The sequence below is a fragment of the Jaculus jaculus genome, chromosome 19 (assembly GCF_020740685.1).
Source record: "Jaculus jaculus isolate mJacJac1 chromosome 19, mJacJac1.mat.Y.cur, whole genome shotgun sequence".
Taxonomy (NCBI): Eukaryota; Metazoa; Chordata; class Mammalia; order Rodentia; family Dipodidae; genus Jaculus; species Jaculus jaculus.
In genome coordinates this window covers 6,468,435-6,487,747 of record NC_059120.1, presented here as the reverse complement: position 1 = coordinate 6,487,747, position 19,313 = coordinate 6,468,435, and the positions used below count along the sequence as shown (strand labels likewise).

The window sequence follows — 19,313 nt, the reverse complement described above, 5'->3', positions numbered from 1 at the left end:
ACATGCTGCAATGGATGCGAGCCTTGGGGACTCTGTGCTGAGTGAAAGAAGCTGTTGACAAAAGGCCATCCTAGAAGTGTTCCAGCGTTAAGCTGGTGACTGACTGCATCACCGTGAACATGCTGTCAGTTGTTGTGAAGGTGTGTACTGGTTCCCACTTTGACAGGACCTAGAATCACCTTGAGGGATCACATAGCATAGACGTCTATGAGCAAGCCTGTGAGGTGTTATCCTGATTAGGTTAATAAAGGCGGGGTGATCCACCTTAACTACGTGCGGTTTTATTCCCTGGGCCGGGGTCCGGGACTGTAGGAAAAGGAGAGCGCTGGCTGAGCCACGGTGGTCCTCACTCTCTCCTGTGCTGTGGGCTGACAGTGGTCAGCCCTGGTTCATGCTCTGCCACTGTGCCTTCCCCTCCATGAGGGACTGGACCCTGAAGCTGTGACCAGAAATAAACTCTTCTTTCCTTAAACTGATTTGTTTGTCAGACATTTGTTCCTGCAATGAGAAGTTGACTAACAGAGCCATTAATTTGTTCATTTTAAATGGAGGAATCACATGCCACATGAATTATATCTTAACTTTTTAAAGAATAGATTCTTTTTAAAATTTTTATTTATTTGAGAGAGAGAAAGAGACAGACAGAGAGAATGGGCACGCCAGGGCCTCCAGCCACTGCAAATGAACTCCAGATGCGTGTGCCACCTTGTGCATTTGGCTAACGTGAGTCCAGTGGAATTGAACCTGGGTCTTTTGGCTTTGCAAGCAAATGCCTTAACCGCTAAGCCATTTCTCCAGCCATCTTTTGTTTTCTTCAATGTAGGTTTTCACTCTAGCCCAGGATGACTTAGAATTCACTCTATAGCCCCAGGTTAGCTTTGAATTCACGGTGCTCCTCCTACCTCAGGCTCCACAGTGATGAGACTAAAGGTGTGCACCACTATACACAGCTTAATAATGTTTTGCTGTTTTGCTTGTGATTTTTTCAGAAGGGATGACTGTTCTCACGAAGGTTCTCTTCTGAGCTGTGTCACTGGTTACTTGCCGTATTCCCTCTTCTACTCATTTCCACGTCTAGCCACACCTACCTTTTCCTTAGGACGGACAGGACCAAAGCCAGCAGCTGACCCCAGAAACAGCTCTGCTATGACCAGGATTCATGTGGGGTTCATGTTGTGAAGCAACAGATAGCAGACCGGTTGGCTTGCTTCTCTTTGCTTCTTCCCGTCAGAGTCCGATTGCATGTCATTTTTCTTTATGTACCTAGAAATATCCTACTTAAATCTATATTCCCGCTCCCTCCTAACCATGCTTCCAGGCTGCACTGCACCGTGCCAACATACCTGTCCATCTACTTCTACTGACGTCTGACAATTTCTCCATGTCCTGCCCTACAGGAAAGGTAACAGCAATTATCTCTATGGTGTCCTCTGAGGGCTGTCACCTGTCCAAGCCTCTTCAGTCAAAATTATCTACAGACTTCTCTTTTCACTAACATACTTGCCTCAGATCTAAAACAAACAAACAAACAAAACCAATGTGGGTCTGTCATTAGGATTTCCTTACAACATGAGTGTACCTTCGGAACAAAGGCGTACTGTTATTCCCTAGCTACACCCTAGTATGGAACCAAACACAGTGAGAGCTCAATAATCCATTAAAGGTACCAGTTGGGACTTCCTGAAGCACAACTCAGGGAAGGTTTGGCTATGTCGACAACTTCAGCAAGCGACTGAGAAGATGAGAGAGCTGAGGAGAGCCTTGGGCAATTTGACTGTGTTTAAGTGACTGGTGAGAGAGAAAGGGCTCGGTCTGAAAGGTAACCGTTTTTCTTGGTTCTCAAGTTCTCCTGGGATTGGATTCAATGTCTCTCTCTTTGTCCACTGTGTACTGATTTTTTTTTTTCATTTAGTGTGTGTGTGTGTGTGTGTGTGTGTGTGTGTGTGTGTATGTGTGTGTACCACAGTAGTCATGTAGAGGACAGAGGACAACTGAAGGTTCTGTCCTCACCTTCCTCTTGCTTGAGGCTGGGTCTGTTCTTCGTGGCTGTGTCCACCAGGATAGCTGACCAGTGAGTTTCCAGGTAATTTCTCCACCTCACCTTAGGCGCACTGGGATTACAGAAGCCCACTATGGCTTCTGACTTTTACGTGATGTCTGGGGATCTGAACTCAGGCCCTTTATCCACTAAGCCATCTCCTCAGTCCTTTCTCTTTCATTCTTAATACAGTATCACTCTACTAGGCTTGAGTTTCCATCACGCTTCAGTGGTACCAGAGCCAGGTGTTCCCCAACTTCCCCAAGTTGCTAGAGAAGGATTCCACAGAACAAAGGGTGTCATGTCCACATGGCTCTATCCTGACTTTGAGTAGCGTGCGCAGTGTCAGACAAAGCCATGCTTCCTACGTAGCACTTGATTAAATAATGAGTATGTCACATGTAAGAGCTGAACACATTTGTTTCTCCCCAGGCTGTTAAATGAGTAACCATTGACAGTTATGACGGGTCTAGCCAATGCCTGGCACTGACAGTAAGTGCCATCCCTCCCCCAGCAATGCTGCGCCACATGGCCATTTTGAAATTAGCTTTAACTTTTACGATTAGCAAAAGTGAACACTTAGGAACGAGTGGCCTCAGGCCTTCATTCTGAGGTAAATGTTTAGTGCTTTTAAACAGACAACACTCTTTTTCCAGCAGTGACTGTCCAGAGGGTGGAGATCTGCTTCTCGATGTATGCAGGCCTGATTCTATAGCTAAACTCAGGGAAGTCCTTTCCTCTTCCGGAAGAGAGCTCTCAACTTAGCACAAGCCTTGCCAGCTGGGCCCCAGCCCCAGGTTTACTCGCATCTATTTATAAAATGAAGAACGATCATTTCCTGTGGCATCTATAATTGATGTAGGACAAGCTCCACTTTGGTTAAATGTCTAGATGCTGGCTGACACATTTGCTTGAGGTTTTCAATAGTGGTTTTGGCTAAGTACCCTAATCAGTGCATCACCACTAAGCGTGTTAACGCACATGAGGTGCCTCTCCATCTACTAGGAATGTGGCAGAAAAAGGCCTGGGTTCTCATTGGCATGCTGAGTTTCCTATGTGAACCTGCCATCTGAGAGAAAGAGAGCGAGAAAGAGAGAGACTAGAAATTCCTTCCTCTCCATTGCTAACAATGCCACACCTGAAAATGTCAGTGGGGAGGAGAAAATTAAAAAAAAGAACAACACAGAGGATTGATCCAACTAAGATGCTTCTAAACATTAGAACAACTTTCTGTTCTAACACCTTTTAAAATAGCCAAGTGTCTAGTGAAACTAGTAGATCATACTATTTTTAATCCCCTTCAGAAAATCTCAGGCAGCAAAAAGTCTACTATAGCAAAGTGTCCCAATGATAGAAGCTATGGGATACTGGGCCACAAAGTATGTAACGTTCTTTGCAAGCTAAGACTCTGTCTTATGAAAAGTCAATAACATGGTGCTATTTTCTAATACAAGCTTCCAGATGTTCTCTGAACATCTGTTGGGTTCCTATGCACGCGTGTGTGTGTCTGTGTGTGTGTGATTGACACTTAGATTGTGCATACCTTTCAATGCAGGGTAGATTCATACAGCATCAGTGCATTACTCTTGACATTAAGTATTAAAGCCATGTTAAACAGTTTTTACCTTGGGTATTTATTCAGTGAGTTGAATAGGCCCACACTTCAAAGACTATCTACCTGGAACTTCAGAACATGACTTTCTATGGAAGGTCCTCTCAGACTTAATTAAGGTAGGAATCTTGACATGATCTCCTCTTGGGTTAGGTAAATGCAAACTCCAGTGATGAGTTCTAGAGGAGGAAATGGGCAAAGAGAAGCACAGGAAAACCACATGAAGATGGAACACAGAGGCCACATGGCTACATGCTAAGGTGTCTGTGGACTGTCTGTGGCCACTGATGTCTATGAGGAGACATGGGATGTACTGTGGACAGAGCTCCCAGAAGACACAGCATGTTGATTTCAGATTCGCGCTTGCCCAGCTGGAGTGAGAGCACATCCTTGCTGTTGGAGGGCACCAGCTCGGTAGGGGTGCATGTGGCAGCCCAGACACCACCGCCAAATGTCTCTCCTGTGCCAGGTCCTCCCAAGCCCCTCCCCCAAGTCCTTCCTCCAAGCACTCTGTGGTCACATTGGGAAGAATAACCCAGAAACTAACAATGATGCTGAATCGAGATGGGCAGGAGCTACAAGGATGTGAAGAAGGACAGCACCCAGCCCCGAGGGGCAGTGACACCTTCGGAAGGGCGACGCTGGAGCTCAGATGTTATAGACTTCTCAGAACATTCGGTCCTGCTTCGCACCAGACACACACGGAGGCCAATTGTTACACACCTGCCAAGCACAGGACGCACGGAGCATGCACTCGTGACAGTGTCCTCCACATTCTTCCAGACTTCAAGACTCCCTGGCTTTCTCAGATTCTCTTCCCTGCTAGACCTGACTATACCATCCACATTATGAAAACCAATCAGGAATTCAGTAAGGAGCTAAACATAAGTGTTCATTTCCTTGTTGGTAGAGCCAGTCTTCTGATTTAGGATTAGATACCAGAAATACTAGCCAGGCGTGGTGGCGCACGCCTTTAATCCCAGCATTCTGGATGTAGAGGCAGGAGGATCACTGTAAATCAAGGCCACCCTGAGACTACTGAGTGAATTCCAGGTCAGCCTGGGCTAGAGCAAAACCCTACCTGGAGAAACCAAAAAAGAAAGAGCAATCAGAAATATTATGAGTCCTGATTTCAAAATCCTAACCCGTCTCAGGGCCTGAAACTTTTTGTTTCTTTGGATTCTAATCATGTATGCTGTAGAGGACAAATTTGCCATGCAAAGAAGGAACAGATTATATTACCTATCAGTAATCCCCAGCAGGAATTAACCCAGCAGTTCTGCTCTGAGAGGACCATTATATAGTGGTAAAAATAATAATAATAAATAAAATACAAAACAGACCACATGGCAGTGCTGTGAAAGCAAACGGCAGGTCCCCAGTGGGGCTCCTATGTGGGTGGAGAACAGCTGAGCCCTGTTCAGAAGCTGTGCGCGGTCGGGGTGAGAGCACGGGCGTGAGGCCCGAGGACTGCGCGTGCGTGTGGAAAAGCGTGACCGAGCAAGTGCAGCGGAGAGCAGGCTGCAAGCACGACCGCACGGTGGGGGTCCGCCTCGAGCTCAGTGTTCGTGGGCCTCTTAGTCTCTTGCCTTCAGTTTTCTAAAGTTTCCCTGGTTTCATTTACTTTAACACACAAAGCTTATGGCACACAACTTTTAAATGGTGTGTCATGTTATCTGATCTCTAGGTGAAATTTAATCTAGAATGACTGATGCCTTTACACAAAATGGAAATATGGATACAGAGATGTGCCAAAAGGAAGAGACAGAGGTGGAAGACTCACCCACAGTCAAGGAGAAAGGGCTCAAGCACCTTCATTTTGGAATTCTAGCCCTCAGACCTATGAGAAATAAATTTATATTGTTTATGCCACCCCGTTTTAGGTACTGTTAGGGGGCAACCCTAGCAACTTAAATATGACCAAAGATGGTTGGAGAGAGATGCTAGGCACTTTTGCCTGCTTTATCTGACCAGACCCTCCTCTTTTCTCACTTGCTAATTGACCTCTGATCTTGCTTTAGGGTCAGGAAGTGATCCCTTTATCTCAGAAAAGGTGGATGCCATCTCTGGATTTGAGGAAGTAGAAGACCTGGCTGTATCAATGAGATATGTGGGGGGAGCTACTGCAGTCCAGAGATAAGGATCTGTTTCCTCTGTACAAGAGGGCAGTGTGTCACTCAATGTTCTTCAAGCTCTGAGATGGACTCAGAGGATGTGATGTATGATGTATGACACTGCAGAAACCATCAAAAACATCCAAAGGTGTCATAGAAATTCTGATGTGATCAGGAGCTATGATTTCACTGATTTTCTGAATCAGTTCTAGTGACTGTCTGCATCCAAACTGTTGACTGTGAAGACATGTATGTCTGTTGTCTGGGTGCTGTTAAGGATGCTGGGAGTGAAGTGAGGCTGGAGGCCCTGCTTTCCAGAGGAGCTCCTGGGATATCTTCCTTTCACAGCATGCCCATGCCCACTGCCCCGATGTCCTGCTCCTCTGTCATTGGTTCTACTTATTTGGCAAAGCTACAGTGAGCTTGCCCACCACGCATGGTCTTCTCTCTTCTTTGACTCACCTCATGGAATTTTCTTCTTTCAGCCCATTTACACAAGCTGACCATGCCTGTTATTTCAGCTCAACCAAATGACTGCCTCTTCCCTGACGTGTGCTTTTGTGAGACTTGGAGTAAGACCTGGGATAAGGATCTTGTCTTTTGAATAATTTGCTTATGCATCTTCATGTACACATTTGGGGCACAAATGGGGCTTTGGTGGGAATGGACGGGAAAGAGGTAAAAGTCATGAATCTCGGCTCTGACTTTTCTCACCCAGAGGTCAATGGTTTAACTTGGCCCCAGGTAATAGCAAGCAAAACTGAAATGAGAAGGGGCACGTAGGAGGAGACAGAGAAGGAAGAGGAGAAATGGAAGAAAGAGCATTCTAGCTAAGTACCTCACCTCCAGTGCTGAACCAGGGTACAAAGAGAAGGCTGTGACCCTCCTCCTCTGCTGGTCTTCCTCACACTGACTCAGAGCAGAAAGAAAACCTGCGACCTCCTCTTCCTCCCTGGGTCTGACGGACACTGACTGAGCAGGGATCATGGTGCATCTCCTCAGAGCAGATTTACCGGTATGTGGTTATGTGTAATTATAGGTAACAGCTACTGGGAGAGCCTTTCTATTTAGCACAAATTGATTTACCAAAAATACTACTCTTCAGTCTGTTTCTTGAAAAATATATCTTGAATACTTTCCTTACCCTTGTATTGATTCCATAAGTGTCCAAGTAAAAATTATTTTCTTTTTTTAAAATCTTATTTATTTATTTTATTTTGAGAGAGAGAGAGAAAGATTGAGGCAGATAGAGAGGAAGAAAATGGACATGCCAGGGCCTCTAGCCATTGCAAATGAACTCCAGACACATGTACCACTTTATGCATATCTGGCTTATGTGGGTAATGGGGGATCTAACCTGGGTCCTTAGGCTTTGCAGGCAAGTGTGTTAACCACCAAGCCATCTCTCCAGCCCAAAGTTACTTTCTTTTTTTTTTTTTTAATTTTTGTTATTTTTATTTATTTGAGAGTGACAGAGAGAGAAAGAGGCAGATAGAGAGAGGGAGGGAGAGAGAGAGAGAGAGAGAGAGAGAGAATGGGTGCACCAGGGCCTCCAGCCACTGCAAATGAACTCCAGATGCATGTGTCCCCTTGTGCATCTGGCTGACATGGGTCCTGGGGAATCGAGCCTCAAACTGGGGTCCTTAGGCTTCACAGGCAAGAGCTTAACCATTAAGCCATCTCTCCAGCCCCAAAGTTACTTTCTTAAAGTTGCTCCTTGGGAAAGAAATATGGTCGCCTTTATGTTGTTTCAAGGTCCCTGACAGTACAGGAAGCTTTTCATTACTTAATTTTGAATAAAGATTAAAGTTTGGGAAAGATGTGTTAGTCTGAAAAATCTCAGTCAACACAGATTTAGGAGAATTAGAATTCCTTGTTGAATTTTATTAAAATGTGGGAAATTGATCACAAATTAGCCATTACTCCTGGGAGGAATAAATCAAAATTTTCAAGCTTAAGATTATATCAACAAACCTTTCAAAAATCATTTAGCATGAAGTAGGATTAACAGCTGTGTTGTAAAATCCCACATACACACCTAATGAATAAATGATAATAATTTTCCTGACATTTTGGGAACATGTGGGTTCTTTTTCTTTGAGAAAAAATTTCTAGTAAAGGCATTTAATGTGGGGCCACAACTGGTTCCTCTCAAGTAACAGATGGAAAGGAGACAAATGGACCCTGAAAATATCTGCTAGGTAATTCAGAAAGCACTACAGTGTATTACAGACTTTGGGAGGAGGTATAGCTGGAGGATATAGGTTATTTGAGGGTTAAATTAGGTTCCCAGTTTCTTCCATGCTCTTGGATTCCTGTCATTTGTAAGGGGGTGGTGGGTGGACAAAAACAAAAACAAGGAAACCTCCTTTAGATGCACATTCCCCTTTGTGTCCCACACATGGGGCCAAGCAACCTTGGGATAAACCCTGTGAAACCATGTACTCAAACAAAGAACTGCCATTGTTATGAATAAAGTAACTGCAGATGTGAGCATTACTACCATTCTGTAACATAATACCAGTTCTTCCCCAGAAAAAAAAAAAAAAATCTTAAATCATGCTCCTAAGTTTTCTCCCATTCACCACCTACATTTTGTATATCAAGACTGACATTTTTATTTTGTTTTTAGTTGGTTACTTATTTATTTGAGAGTGACAGACAGAGAAAGAGGCAGAGAGAGAGAGAGAGAATGGGCACACCAGCCCCTCCAGCCACTGCAAATGAACTCCAGATGCATGTGCCATCTTGTGCATCTGGCTTACATGGGTCCTAGGGAATTGAGCCTTGAACCGGAGTCCTTAGGCTTCACAAGCAAGTGCTTAACTGCTAAGTCATCTCTCTCGCCCTGACCTTTTTTTTTTTTTTTTTTTTGAGACACATTTTCACTCTGTAGTCAAGACTGGCCTTGAACTCATGACAGCCCCTTGCCTCACCTCTCAAGTGCTGTGATTATAGGCAGGATTTACCACACATGACATTTTCATCAAGATCTTTTTCAATATCACCAATTAATTTTGAAAAATCTGTTAAAGGCATGTGTGGTGGCACAAGCCTTTAATCCCAACATCGTGGAAGCAGAGGTACTAGGATCACTGTGAGTTCAAGACCACCCTGAGACTACATAGTGAATTCGAGGTCAGCCTGAGCTAGAACCCTACCTCAAAAAACAAAACAAAAAAATATGTTTAATAAATTTAAGTATCTTTTCTTGTTTTCTTTGTCATTGTTCAATTAGATAGCTTCTCTGCCTATTTTAATTTGGTTGTTCTCATTTTTCTTATTAATCTGTAAAGAACTTGTATATTAAAGAAATTAACCTTTCATAAATCCTCCTATCATTATTTACTTTTTATGCTGTTTAATTAATATATAGTTATGCAGAATACTGGTAGTCGGTCTTTTTTATAAAGAGTTGTTATGTATTAAGGCTAGCTGCTTGATGTATCTCAATAGAGGAATAGTCTCATCTCAGCTATTTGCCAGTCAAGTGACATTGGACAGTCATTTAGACTTCAGTGCATTTCTTTCTCCAGCTTTGCTGTGCCATCTTGAGAAAATACAGAAGCAAAGTTCGTTAATGACTCTGGACCTCACAGTCTATGCAATGGTAAATTGGGAAGACTAGAAAATGGAGGATGAATTATGGGACCTCTTTACAAGGTGAATGTTTCCCTTGAATTAGGTAATAAGTAGTGCAAATTTGTAGGATCAAGCAACTAGGCTTCAAGCAAGGTTAGGCAAGGTTTTATTAAAACATTCTTCCCCTGTTCATCAAAATCGCTCCAGACATCATAAGCCATCAGGTCACCTAACTGATCCTCAAATTCAAAATATTCCTTCATGTGCCTCATTTGTGCTGGAGACAGGTGGCGCTCACACTGTCTCTCCAAGGGTTTCTTCCAGCCTGTTGGGGACAGAAAGAGCCAATTGGTGATCAAAAAATCTGTAAACTCTATTGGTGACAAAAGGCATGAATGAATGTGGAAAGAACGCCTGTTACTTTCTCCCAGCCTAAACCTTGCATATTCATGGTGCCTCAGCCACCAAAGCAACCTGAAATGTGGACGTCAGGACATTAGCCCAGAAACTGTGACAATCTCTCCTGTTTACCACATGGAGTCCCAGGGCAGACCTTGGAACAGGCCATAGACTAGTGCCCAGGATACGAGAGAGAACTCGGTCACAGGGGGACCTGAGTGTATTTCAGTGTGGTGGTCCCTCTCCTGACCAACCTAAAGGGCTCAGGCTCCCCCACATTCCCCTTTCAGACGAGGTCTGTCCTGTGGTGAGAGTGAGGGCGCTGAGAGACAAGGAAGGGTGCGTCCACAGTCCCCCCACAGGCTGGTCTTCTGTGAGAAAGACAAGGAAGGAGAGGAAGGGAGAGATGAGCACTCAGCTCCACAGACGTGGGCTTTCGTACAGACAGTGCTGGCTTTGAATGTACCAGCTCCATTTGGGCGTGTGTGGACGGTTTCCCTCTCAGCCTCAGCTGCTCCCACCGACAGGAGGACAGACAAGGCTTCCTGCTGGACAGGCAAGACCACGGAGGAGTCAGCACAGCGAGGGACTCAGCGAGGACTCTCAGGCAGAGGGGCTGTTTTTCTTCTTTATCCCCCTAAACCTCTTCTCCAGGCCAGCCTTAGTTTTGGTCCGTAGCCTCACTGAAGGAGAGCAGTCACAGATTTGCCCTCCGTCTCCTGGTGAGTTCCGTGTGTACGTTCACGTGTGTGGGTGCGTGTCTGTGCACGCGTGTGCAGGCCAGAGGACAGGGAGCGTGAGCAGATGTGCTGCCCACCTCTTCTTGAGAGAGGGTCTCGAATTTGCCTGGAGCTCGCCCATCAGGCTAGACTGACCCCCCCAGGCTCTGCCCCTTCAGCGCGGGGATTACATGTGCACACCGCCGTACCCAGGGTTTACATGGGTTCTGGGGATCAAGCTCAGGTCTCCATGCTTGTGAGACAAGCATGTTATCCACTGGGTTACCTACCCAGCCCTGTAAACAACATCTATCACAATACATTTTCAGACTTTTTTCTATTTTATCACTAATTATTGTCATTCCTTTCTTACTGTGTCTAACTCATAAACTAGTTTTCACAGAGATATGTATAGTAAAGGGAAGGACATGGTACACACAAAGAGCCTCTGGGTCTGTGGGCTTCGGATATTCCAGGCCTGTCACCTAATCCCGCACTTCACAGTGGTCTTCCGGGGGACCCTGTCCTAGTCCTCTCCTTTCCTCTTGATTTGTGGAACAGCAGCTGGCGGGGAGGGGGTCCCCAGGACCTAAGGCTCCCTGCAGAGCAGCCTGGCCACAGCTGGGCCTCCCCAATTCCTCCCATCGCAGAGGGCACGGCTCCTCTTTCCTCAGAGAATCTCACAGGAGGGTAATTATCGCTCACAAGGAGGTCTTCTGAAGGAGAAAGACCATCTGGTACCTTTGGCACAGTGCCAAGTTGTATGTTTCATAAACAAATTCTTCCAAGGAGATGAAAACATAAAAGAATGAATGTGAGACTTTGAAGTTTCCTCACCCACGTGAAGAAGGAAGTGTTAGCGGGCAAAATGGCCTCCCTCCCACCTGTGGCCACAGAGCAGTCGGCCTTAGAGGGCAGTGGCTTCAGGTTCAGACATATGGAGAGGTCATTTGTTTCTCATTTACTCAGCACATAAGAATATGGAAATTGTCTCAGTCCATTTGCTTGATGGGTTTCCTAAACTGGTGACAAACAAGTCAATATAATTAGTCTGGGCTTGTCATCATTAAAGCACATGGTCTGCTGGGATGGGATTTAATGACACCATTCCCTCCACAGGAAAGGGAGGTTTCTCCTGAGGTGGTGGCTTGGGGGTGTCGGGGTAGAGTCTGTAGGCTTCCCGAGAACACTGTGCATGTGTGAGGCATAGCAAGATGCTGCCCAGGACGGCCTAAGCACTCCGCTGGCAAGCCTAGGGGAGTCATTAGAGTAAATCAGCATTCTATGTCGAGCCCCAGAGTAGACTATGCCAACAGCCTGAGACCATAAGCAAAGATGAAAGTGCCAACTGGTCTGACGCAGAGACCTGACCAGAGCCAGCGTGCTTCCCCCACGCCGGCCACCACTGTGGTAAGAGCCACCTCCAGCCGAACCTCTGCCGTGTCACGACTGACAGGCAGCTAGCATGTTCTAAGTGACACCTGAGAACTGCCTATGTTGGTCATAGAAGCCTTCTCTAAAGTCCATGTCGCCTTAAACATCCAGCAGCCTCACTTCTGACATTCTGCTCGGAGAATCCCATCATCCTGCATGTGGAGGAATGAACCTTGCCGCGCAGACTGGAGTGTTGAATAACCCCGTCTGTCTCGATGGACTGTTTCACTTGTTTCTCTTTAGAACTCAGTACAAACCACTCTAAATGATGTCTGTCCGATTCAAATTAAGTACAATCTAAGTTTGGAAATGATTTTTAGGAAAATCAGGCGGTAAACATCTTAAGTTCCATATGAGGGAGCTAAGGCCTAGTGTGGCTAAAGTATTTGGCGAGGTGGCAGAGCATGATGATGAAACTTTGGCCTTTGAAATGTAACTGAATCACAGACATGGGAAAGACTTTACCACTAGCCCATATTTCCAGTGTTCTCCATGAATGGCTGTTCCCCCCCCAAGTGACCAGACACTGAAGGGGCCTGGAGATGTCATAGTTAGGGAAACTTCTTGACCTTTATCAGAAAGTAACGAAGGTAAGAAAAATCTCATATTTATGAAAGTAAGAAGGTGATTTCCACAACCTTTAGAATTACTTTATGCTGATTAACAATATAGCTTTTTCCATCATTGTTTAAGATCACCCTAGGGCATTATTCTCAGCATATTTCCCAGTCAAAATAAGCAATACTACCTTTACATGCCTGCTTAGTTCATATGTAACAACGTTATGTGACAAGATTGAATGTTACTCCAAGAAAAAAGAGCAACTTGACATTAAAATAGGGTTCCCTCCCCCCAGCATAATGTCAGAAATAAGTTTACATGGATTCCAGAGAGCACAGGAAGTGGCCAAGATATTATTTAATCCTCAATGAAAATAAAACATGTGCTCAGATACTGCTGTTCAGAATCTTGCCCCAAGATTTAGTCAAGGTTGTGATAAGACACAAAGACATTTTGATGATATATATTCTAGTATTTAAGAATAATCACAGAGTTCCTGAAATTGATGTATATATGAAGATAGTGGCAAAAAGTCTCGCTAAGGACCTACCCAGAGTGACAGAGGAGCTATAATGAGAACAAGGGTGGGCAGCTACATTAGCTGCCCACAGGAACATTTTCAGATTGTGAATGTTCTTGATTTTTGTTGATACTCAGGCAAAACTGTTCTGAGTGACTGAGTTCAATGTCTCTTCTACTTGAGTACAATATTAAAAGACAACCAAATAAACTCACATTGTATGTGTGATGGATAATCTTGGTTGTAAACTGGATTGAATGGATTGAAGTAAACCCAGAAGATTAGAAAAATACACCTTTGGGTGTATCAGAGAGGGTATTATTCAAGATTAGATTAGACCATGATGGCTGTGACATAATCAATAGCTAATGTTTCAACCAAATATTAAGGAGGAGGTGAAAATGTGGGATCTGGGACTTGGTAGAACGATGTGGCTTTGAAGGCACACCCTGGTCCTGTTGCCTTCCTGCGGCTTCCCTTCGCTTCCTGACCTCTGTGAGGTAAACAGATCTCCCATCATGCCCTTGCTCTGTGATGCTTCTGCCTTACTGTGAGCCTAAAAGCCATAAAGACATCTGACCATGGACTGAAACCTCTGAAATTATGAGACACTATTAGCTCTCCTCCTTTAAATCATTTCTCTCAGATATACGTCACAGTGACACAGAGTCTGGCTAACACAAAACAGATGCAGATCAGATTTCAGCACTCACTCTGTCTTTTATTCTGAAAGGTTGAGAACACACTTCTATCTCACATAAAGCAGAGAGGAAAGCATATTCCCATGGGACAGCCCAGAAAAGCTCACAGTTTAGAAAGCAAAAAGGTTTCAAAATAACAGGAGAACATTTGAGAAATGGATAACCAAAATCAAAAATTGGTACTTTGAGACCGCAGTGCAAAACCAGGAGCAGAGGGGGAGAATTGACAAGAGACACCTGAGGCAGAGTCACAGCCACATTTTTGAGACTTCCTTTCACACTCCCAGCATTCTTTTCTATGCTTCTCCCTTCATAGACAGTTCTGCAGTACCAACTCATTGGATTCTCTCCAGTGTGCCTGTAGGTCATGTCTTTTGGACTTTGCCAACTCTACCCAGAAGCATCTGCCTCTCAAACTACTTGATAAACTTCCAACAAAAGATGTTCTTTACTTCCAAAGATGGCATTCAACTTTCAAAGGCTGATGAAAGATAAAAGCCAAAAAAGAAAATGTCTATGTTCTCCTCTACACCATTTCTAGCTCATGTCCCACAAGCTAGCCCTCAAGGTGAACTAAGGCTGTAGGGCTGGAAAGAAATTTCCCCAATCTCAGGGCATCTGGAGATTGCTTTCCATTCAAAAAAACTTCGGTAGGCACGGTTCGTGACCTGCATGACTGACCTCACCCTGCGGCAGATCATTAGAGCTCCCATACTTCTCAAACCATGAGCTTAGTTTCACATATTTAACCCCACCCTCCTTTATTCATCCACTTATTCTGAATCTATCTGGTTTTTTTAGAAATATTTTATTTACTTGTTTATTTATTTGACAGAGAAAGAGATGGAGAGAGAGAGAGGGAATCCGTGCACCAAGGCCTCTAACCACTGCAAACCAAATTCAGACAAACATGCCACCTTGAGCATCTGGCTTACATGGGTTCTTGGTCCTTAAGCTTCACACACAAGCACCTAAACCACTAAGCCATCACTCCAGCCCCTCCATCTAGATTTTTGCTTTTCACTTTCTCCAGGGCATTTGTAGGTATGGTGGGTAGTTCTACACTGTAGCTTACCTTCCCAGTTAACTCAGATTTGCATATTGCAGGGGTTTGTATCTGAAATGTTATTTAAAGGGTCACGTGTTCAAGACTTGTTCTATACTCCATGGTACAACTGTGAAGTGCTGGGAACTTTAAGAGGTGGGCCCTGGTAGGATATCTTCGAGTCACTGGGGGTCATGCCATTGAAAGGCATAGTATGGCCCTATGCCTTTTCTTTTTCTTTTCTTGGCCACGAAGCAGGAGGCTTTGCTATACCATGAATTCCCACTGCTTCGCACTACAGAAGCCTAAGATGCATACGTCCACCAGATCAAGACAGGAACTTTCAAATCTGTGTGTCAAAACTATAAAACAAATCAACTTTGCTCTTAATGAGTTAGTCATCTCAAGTGTTCAGAAGAGTGATGGAAAATCAGCTGACATGCATCTCCCTTCTTGTGTTTCCATGATATTATGACATACAAGGTGGTTTGGTGTCCTAATGCACTTGCTGTGGCATTGGTGACAAGCTAATCAACTCATTGGTATTCAGTTTCCTTTCAACCGTGGGTGAGCCACATTAAGCTTTTATTGTCATCATAATGAGATATTTTGTTTTCAATAATAGGTGATTTAAAATTTTGTTTCTTCTTTTTTGTCACACTTCCCCCACTGAAGCTTACTAATTCTAAAATCTGTCACTTAATCTCCTATCTTATTTGCTGTGTATAATTTAAGGTTTTTATGACTTGATGCTAGATCCTCCCAGTCATTCTGCAGGCCTCTGAAATGCTGATGGGGTTTCCCCTGCCCACCTACCCCCAGGACCTCCAGTCCTCGGGGTTGCAATGTGCTCCTCGGAAGGCAGAAGTAGTCTCTAACCACGGAGCAGGCCCCTTACTTTTCTCGAGTCTGTTTTACTCTGAAGTCAAGAAATGATAGCAAGGCTGCAGACAGTAAGGGGTAGTTGGGCATCTAGTTAGGATTCACATCTGGGTTAAAGTTGAAGTTTTGACGGACACCAAAGGGATTTGTGAGACAGACTGGGATGTAGGACTCAAAAGGGCAACAGCTAAACTCATCACATGGTTCATAAGCAGCCTGGCCACCCTGAGGGCATAAAAGGCTTGGGAGAGGAAATAAAATGAGGGGGAGTTTCTTTGGCAAGAGTGGTGGTGTGAGATCCTTTCCCCAATTGATGCCTTCCTCCTTACTTTGATCATCATGAAAGAGGCTCTAACAAGGCCAGTTGGAAATCTCCTGTCTGTCTCCAGCAGCTGGGTAGACATAGACCTGTGAGTTGTATTTGCTGCATTCTGGGCAATGGGGCCTTTGTGATGGAAACTGGAAACTTAGCAGATAGAAATGGGCATTGTCCCCCTTTCTGTCCTAAATCATAGGAACTGTGGGATGAGTATGGAAGGACTAAGACTGTAATCACGGGAATGTGCATTTCCTGCATCAAGGGAACTGGGCAGTAGAGACAGCCATGGCCATTTGCAGGGGAGGCATGCAGAGAACCCAAGGAGAGTGTGCCATGAGAGGTGCCGTTTCAATCCTGGCTGGGTGTAGAGCCCATGAGGTCAGCGGAGGCAGAACTGCACATGCTTGAGTCTGTCCATCCGCACCTCTTGCTTTAACCGCAAACAGCCCATGCGCAGCAGCTGGCTTGAGCGGAAATGAGCCAGAGACGGAAAAGGAAGCAGGACAACACTCCCAGGTCCACTGAGAGGAGAAACAGCAGCTGCAGATCTGAATGAAATGGAAAGGTTCTGCTGCTATATAAGCAGGAACATTTAAAATACTAACTTGTGATGGCATTTTGTTACTTAAAATGACAGGAACACTTTCTGTTCTCTAAAAGATATCAGTGAAACCATGGAAATACCCAAATTGAGTTTTCATTCAATAGCTAAGACACAACAAATCCATTTTGTTTCTTTACTTCCGAGACAGAGTCTCACTATATATTCCAGGTTGGCCTCTAAGTCAATATGTAGTTTAGCCTGGCCTCTAACCCACTAGGTAGCCCAGGCTGACCTCTAACTCACTATGTGGCAGGGCTGTAACTCACCATTGCCACTGCAGCCTCAAAGTGGTGATCTCCCTGCCTTAGCTTTCCAAGGGTTGGGATAGGAGATCTGTGCCACCAAATACATCAAGAACTGAATATATTTAAAGGGATATGTAACAAAATAGTGATATCATAGCATCTCCAAGTTGTGTTCAACACACTTGAGATCACACACCCATATACCTCACAGACTCGTGTTTCAAAGACCAGCAATGAAAAGATTGGAATTTCAAAGGCCAACTCCCCATATGCAGATTTTTTAAGAGAAAATTTCCTGGGTCCTTGAGGTAGCGTCACCACTTTGAGACTCAAACAGGTGCAGAGTGTGGTGAGAGCTTGATGAAGGTGTTTCATTGGAAACTCCCCACCTACATTTCAAACCTGTTAGAGAGATCTTCAAGAAGAGCCTTTGGAGATGGGTGTCTGTTTTTTCTGGGCAGGAGACAAAGAGGACCAATGTCTGACGGAGCTCTTACTAATCAACCTGCACTTGCATAGACTTCTGGGCAAGTCATGAAGTTTCCCCATGGAATAGAAGTAGATTCGGTAAGAGACAGAGCTCAGATGCGATTTTTCTTTTTTTAACATTGTACATGTAAATCTGCTTGGGAGATGTACACTGAGGCTTTCTCTGTTCTTTCCAGCTCTGGGACCATTTGAATAGAGTATTGTTTATTTATGGTAAGCACTCATAGGAAGAGGCCCAGAAGGACAGCTCAGATAAGTCCTTTAATGCTCCCTCAGCTAGCTACATCAAGCAGAAACACCTTCTAGCTCGGAGAACTAATAGCAAAAGAGTAACTTAGGTGACAAGGGATTATTGCAACCTGATCTTTCCTTCTGCCACCTATACAGCACTAACTTGGGAGAGTCCGAACTGGCAGATCTCTGGTGAGAAAAAGAGATGAGGAATGTGAAGAAAGAGAAAGTATAGAAAATGCTGAGGTCCTCACTCCCCTCCCGCATGCAGGACCCCTACCTGGGGAGGAAACACAATGTTAGCTCAAGTTCCGAGTTTTGATTATCCCATGGACCTAAGAATAACTACAATTTACTGAACTGAGACTAAGTTTGTGGCATCAAGGTATTTTAGAATGTTTAGTATCCATGATTAGCATTTTCATCCAGACACAAGGCATAAGAATTTCTCCTCACAAAAATATTAAAAGAGACGTAGAAGCCAGGTGTGGTGAGTGGCACATGCCTTTAATCCCAGCACTTGGGAGGCACAGGTAGGAGAATCACCGAGAGTTCAAAGCCACCCTGAGACTATATATTGAATTCCAGGTCAGCCTGGACTAGAGTGAAACCCTACCTCAAAAAAGAGGGGGAGCTAAAAACAGAAGTTATTCATTAATTTATAATGGCCAATGATAATATGCCCCAATACCTAGAACTGTCCTGGCTAATCGTGTTCTCAGTAAATATTCATTTAATAAATCAGTAGCATGTCACATACATATACACTGCCACTCTGCCCTCCACACACACTTTCCAATTCTGGAATCTGTAAACCTTATAATAGCAATATTTCCCAATAGTACATTCTCACAAAAGTCAATAATAGTATCCAATTACCTGCAACCTTCATAAGCAAAGCTAAGTATCTTTATCCTCCCACACATCCATTCATTAACTGAATACGAATGTTTTCTAAGTCACTGTTGTACTCCAGATGCCGTGCTGGTCCCTGGAGATACGGGGTGGTGCAGCTACTACCTTCACAGTTCTCATCACCCAGAGAGGTGGTGCAAGCCAGCACCGCATCTAAAAAGGCTAACATCTTGACTGGAAAAGACTAAAGGGAGAGAGAAGAAATATCCCCACAAATGTTCAAAATCAAGACTTTTTTCTAGGCCTGATGAACTCTAACTAGCCACTGGCCTATGTGAAGGACAACATGGTCTCAGGAAACTCATGTGCCAAGAATGAGAGGAGAGCCTGCTGCCTGGCCTTCTACTCGTTATGGATCTGTCGGAACTGGGAATGGAAGCTCGAGTGTGTCAAATAGCCATGGGCAATGCACAGGTGCAAGAACACACTAGAATGGATGACTAGTGAGGGCTGAGGAACTAGACACGTGCAGGTTGTCTTCCATGGTTCACGTAGTCAGTCGTCACTGGTTTCTGAAGTTTGGCCTCAGAGCTGGCCCACATAAGAAGAGGGTGAGTGATTAGTGCACCTGGGTCTTCATGGATTTTAGTTACCTTTTTCTTCCAGGCCTTTTTTATTTGTCTTCCCATAGATAAGCTAGTAGCATAGTTGAAAAATTAAGAACAGAAACTTTGGAGTCAAACCTATTGGGCTACGATGGATGATAATCTCTGTTATCAACTTGATTGAACCTAGATTCATCTAGGACAGAAAACTCTTAGGGTTTGTCTTTGAAGGAATTTCTCGATTGGGGTTAAGTGGCCAGACCCATGCTCATCATGAGGCATGTCACTCCTGGGCTGGAGTGCCCGATGGAATTAAAAGAAGAAAGCAAACTAAGCACCAGCATTCATTATATTCTGC

At 44.4% G+C, this 19,313-nt stretch overlaps 1 protein-coding gene across 6 annotated transcripts in view; it reads right to left on the bottom strand.

The window, feature by feature from the left end:
• St6galnac3 (ST6 N-acetylgalactosaminide alpha-2,6-sialyltransferase 3) overlaps nt 1–19,313 on the bottom strand; it is a 551,413-nt gene that overhangs the window by 120,754 nt on the left and 411,346 nt on the right. Inside the window, exon 4 of one of the 6 annotated variants that reach the window (XM_045138462.1) lies at nt 9,612–9,671. The exons of the other annotated variants lie outside the window; for them this stretch is intronic. Within the exon in view, the coding sequence (XP_044994397.1) occupies nt 9,641–9,671 (31 nt within the window). The 3' untranslated portion in view covers nt 9,612–9,640. Of the gene's footprint in view, nt 1–9,611; nt 9,672–19,313 lie in introns of those variants that run through there. 6 annotated transcript variants of the gene reach the window in all.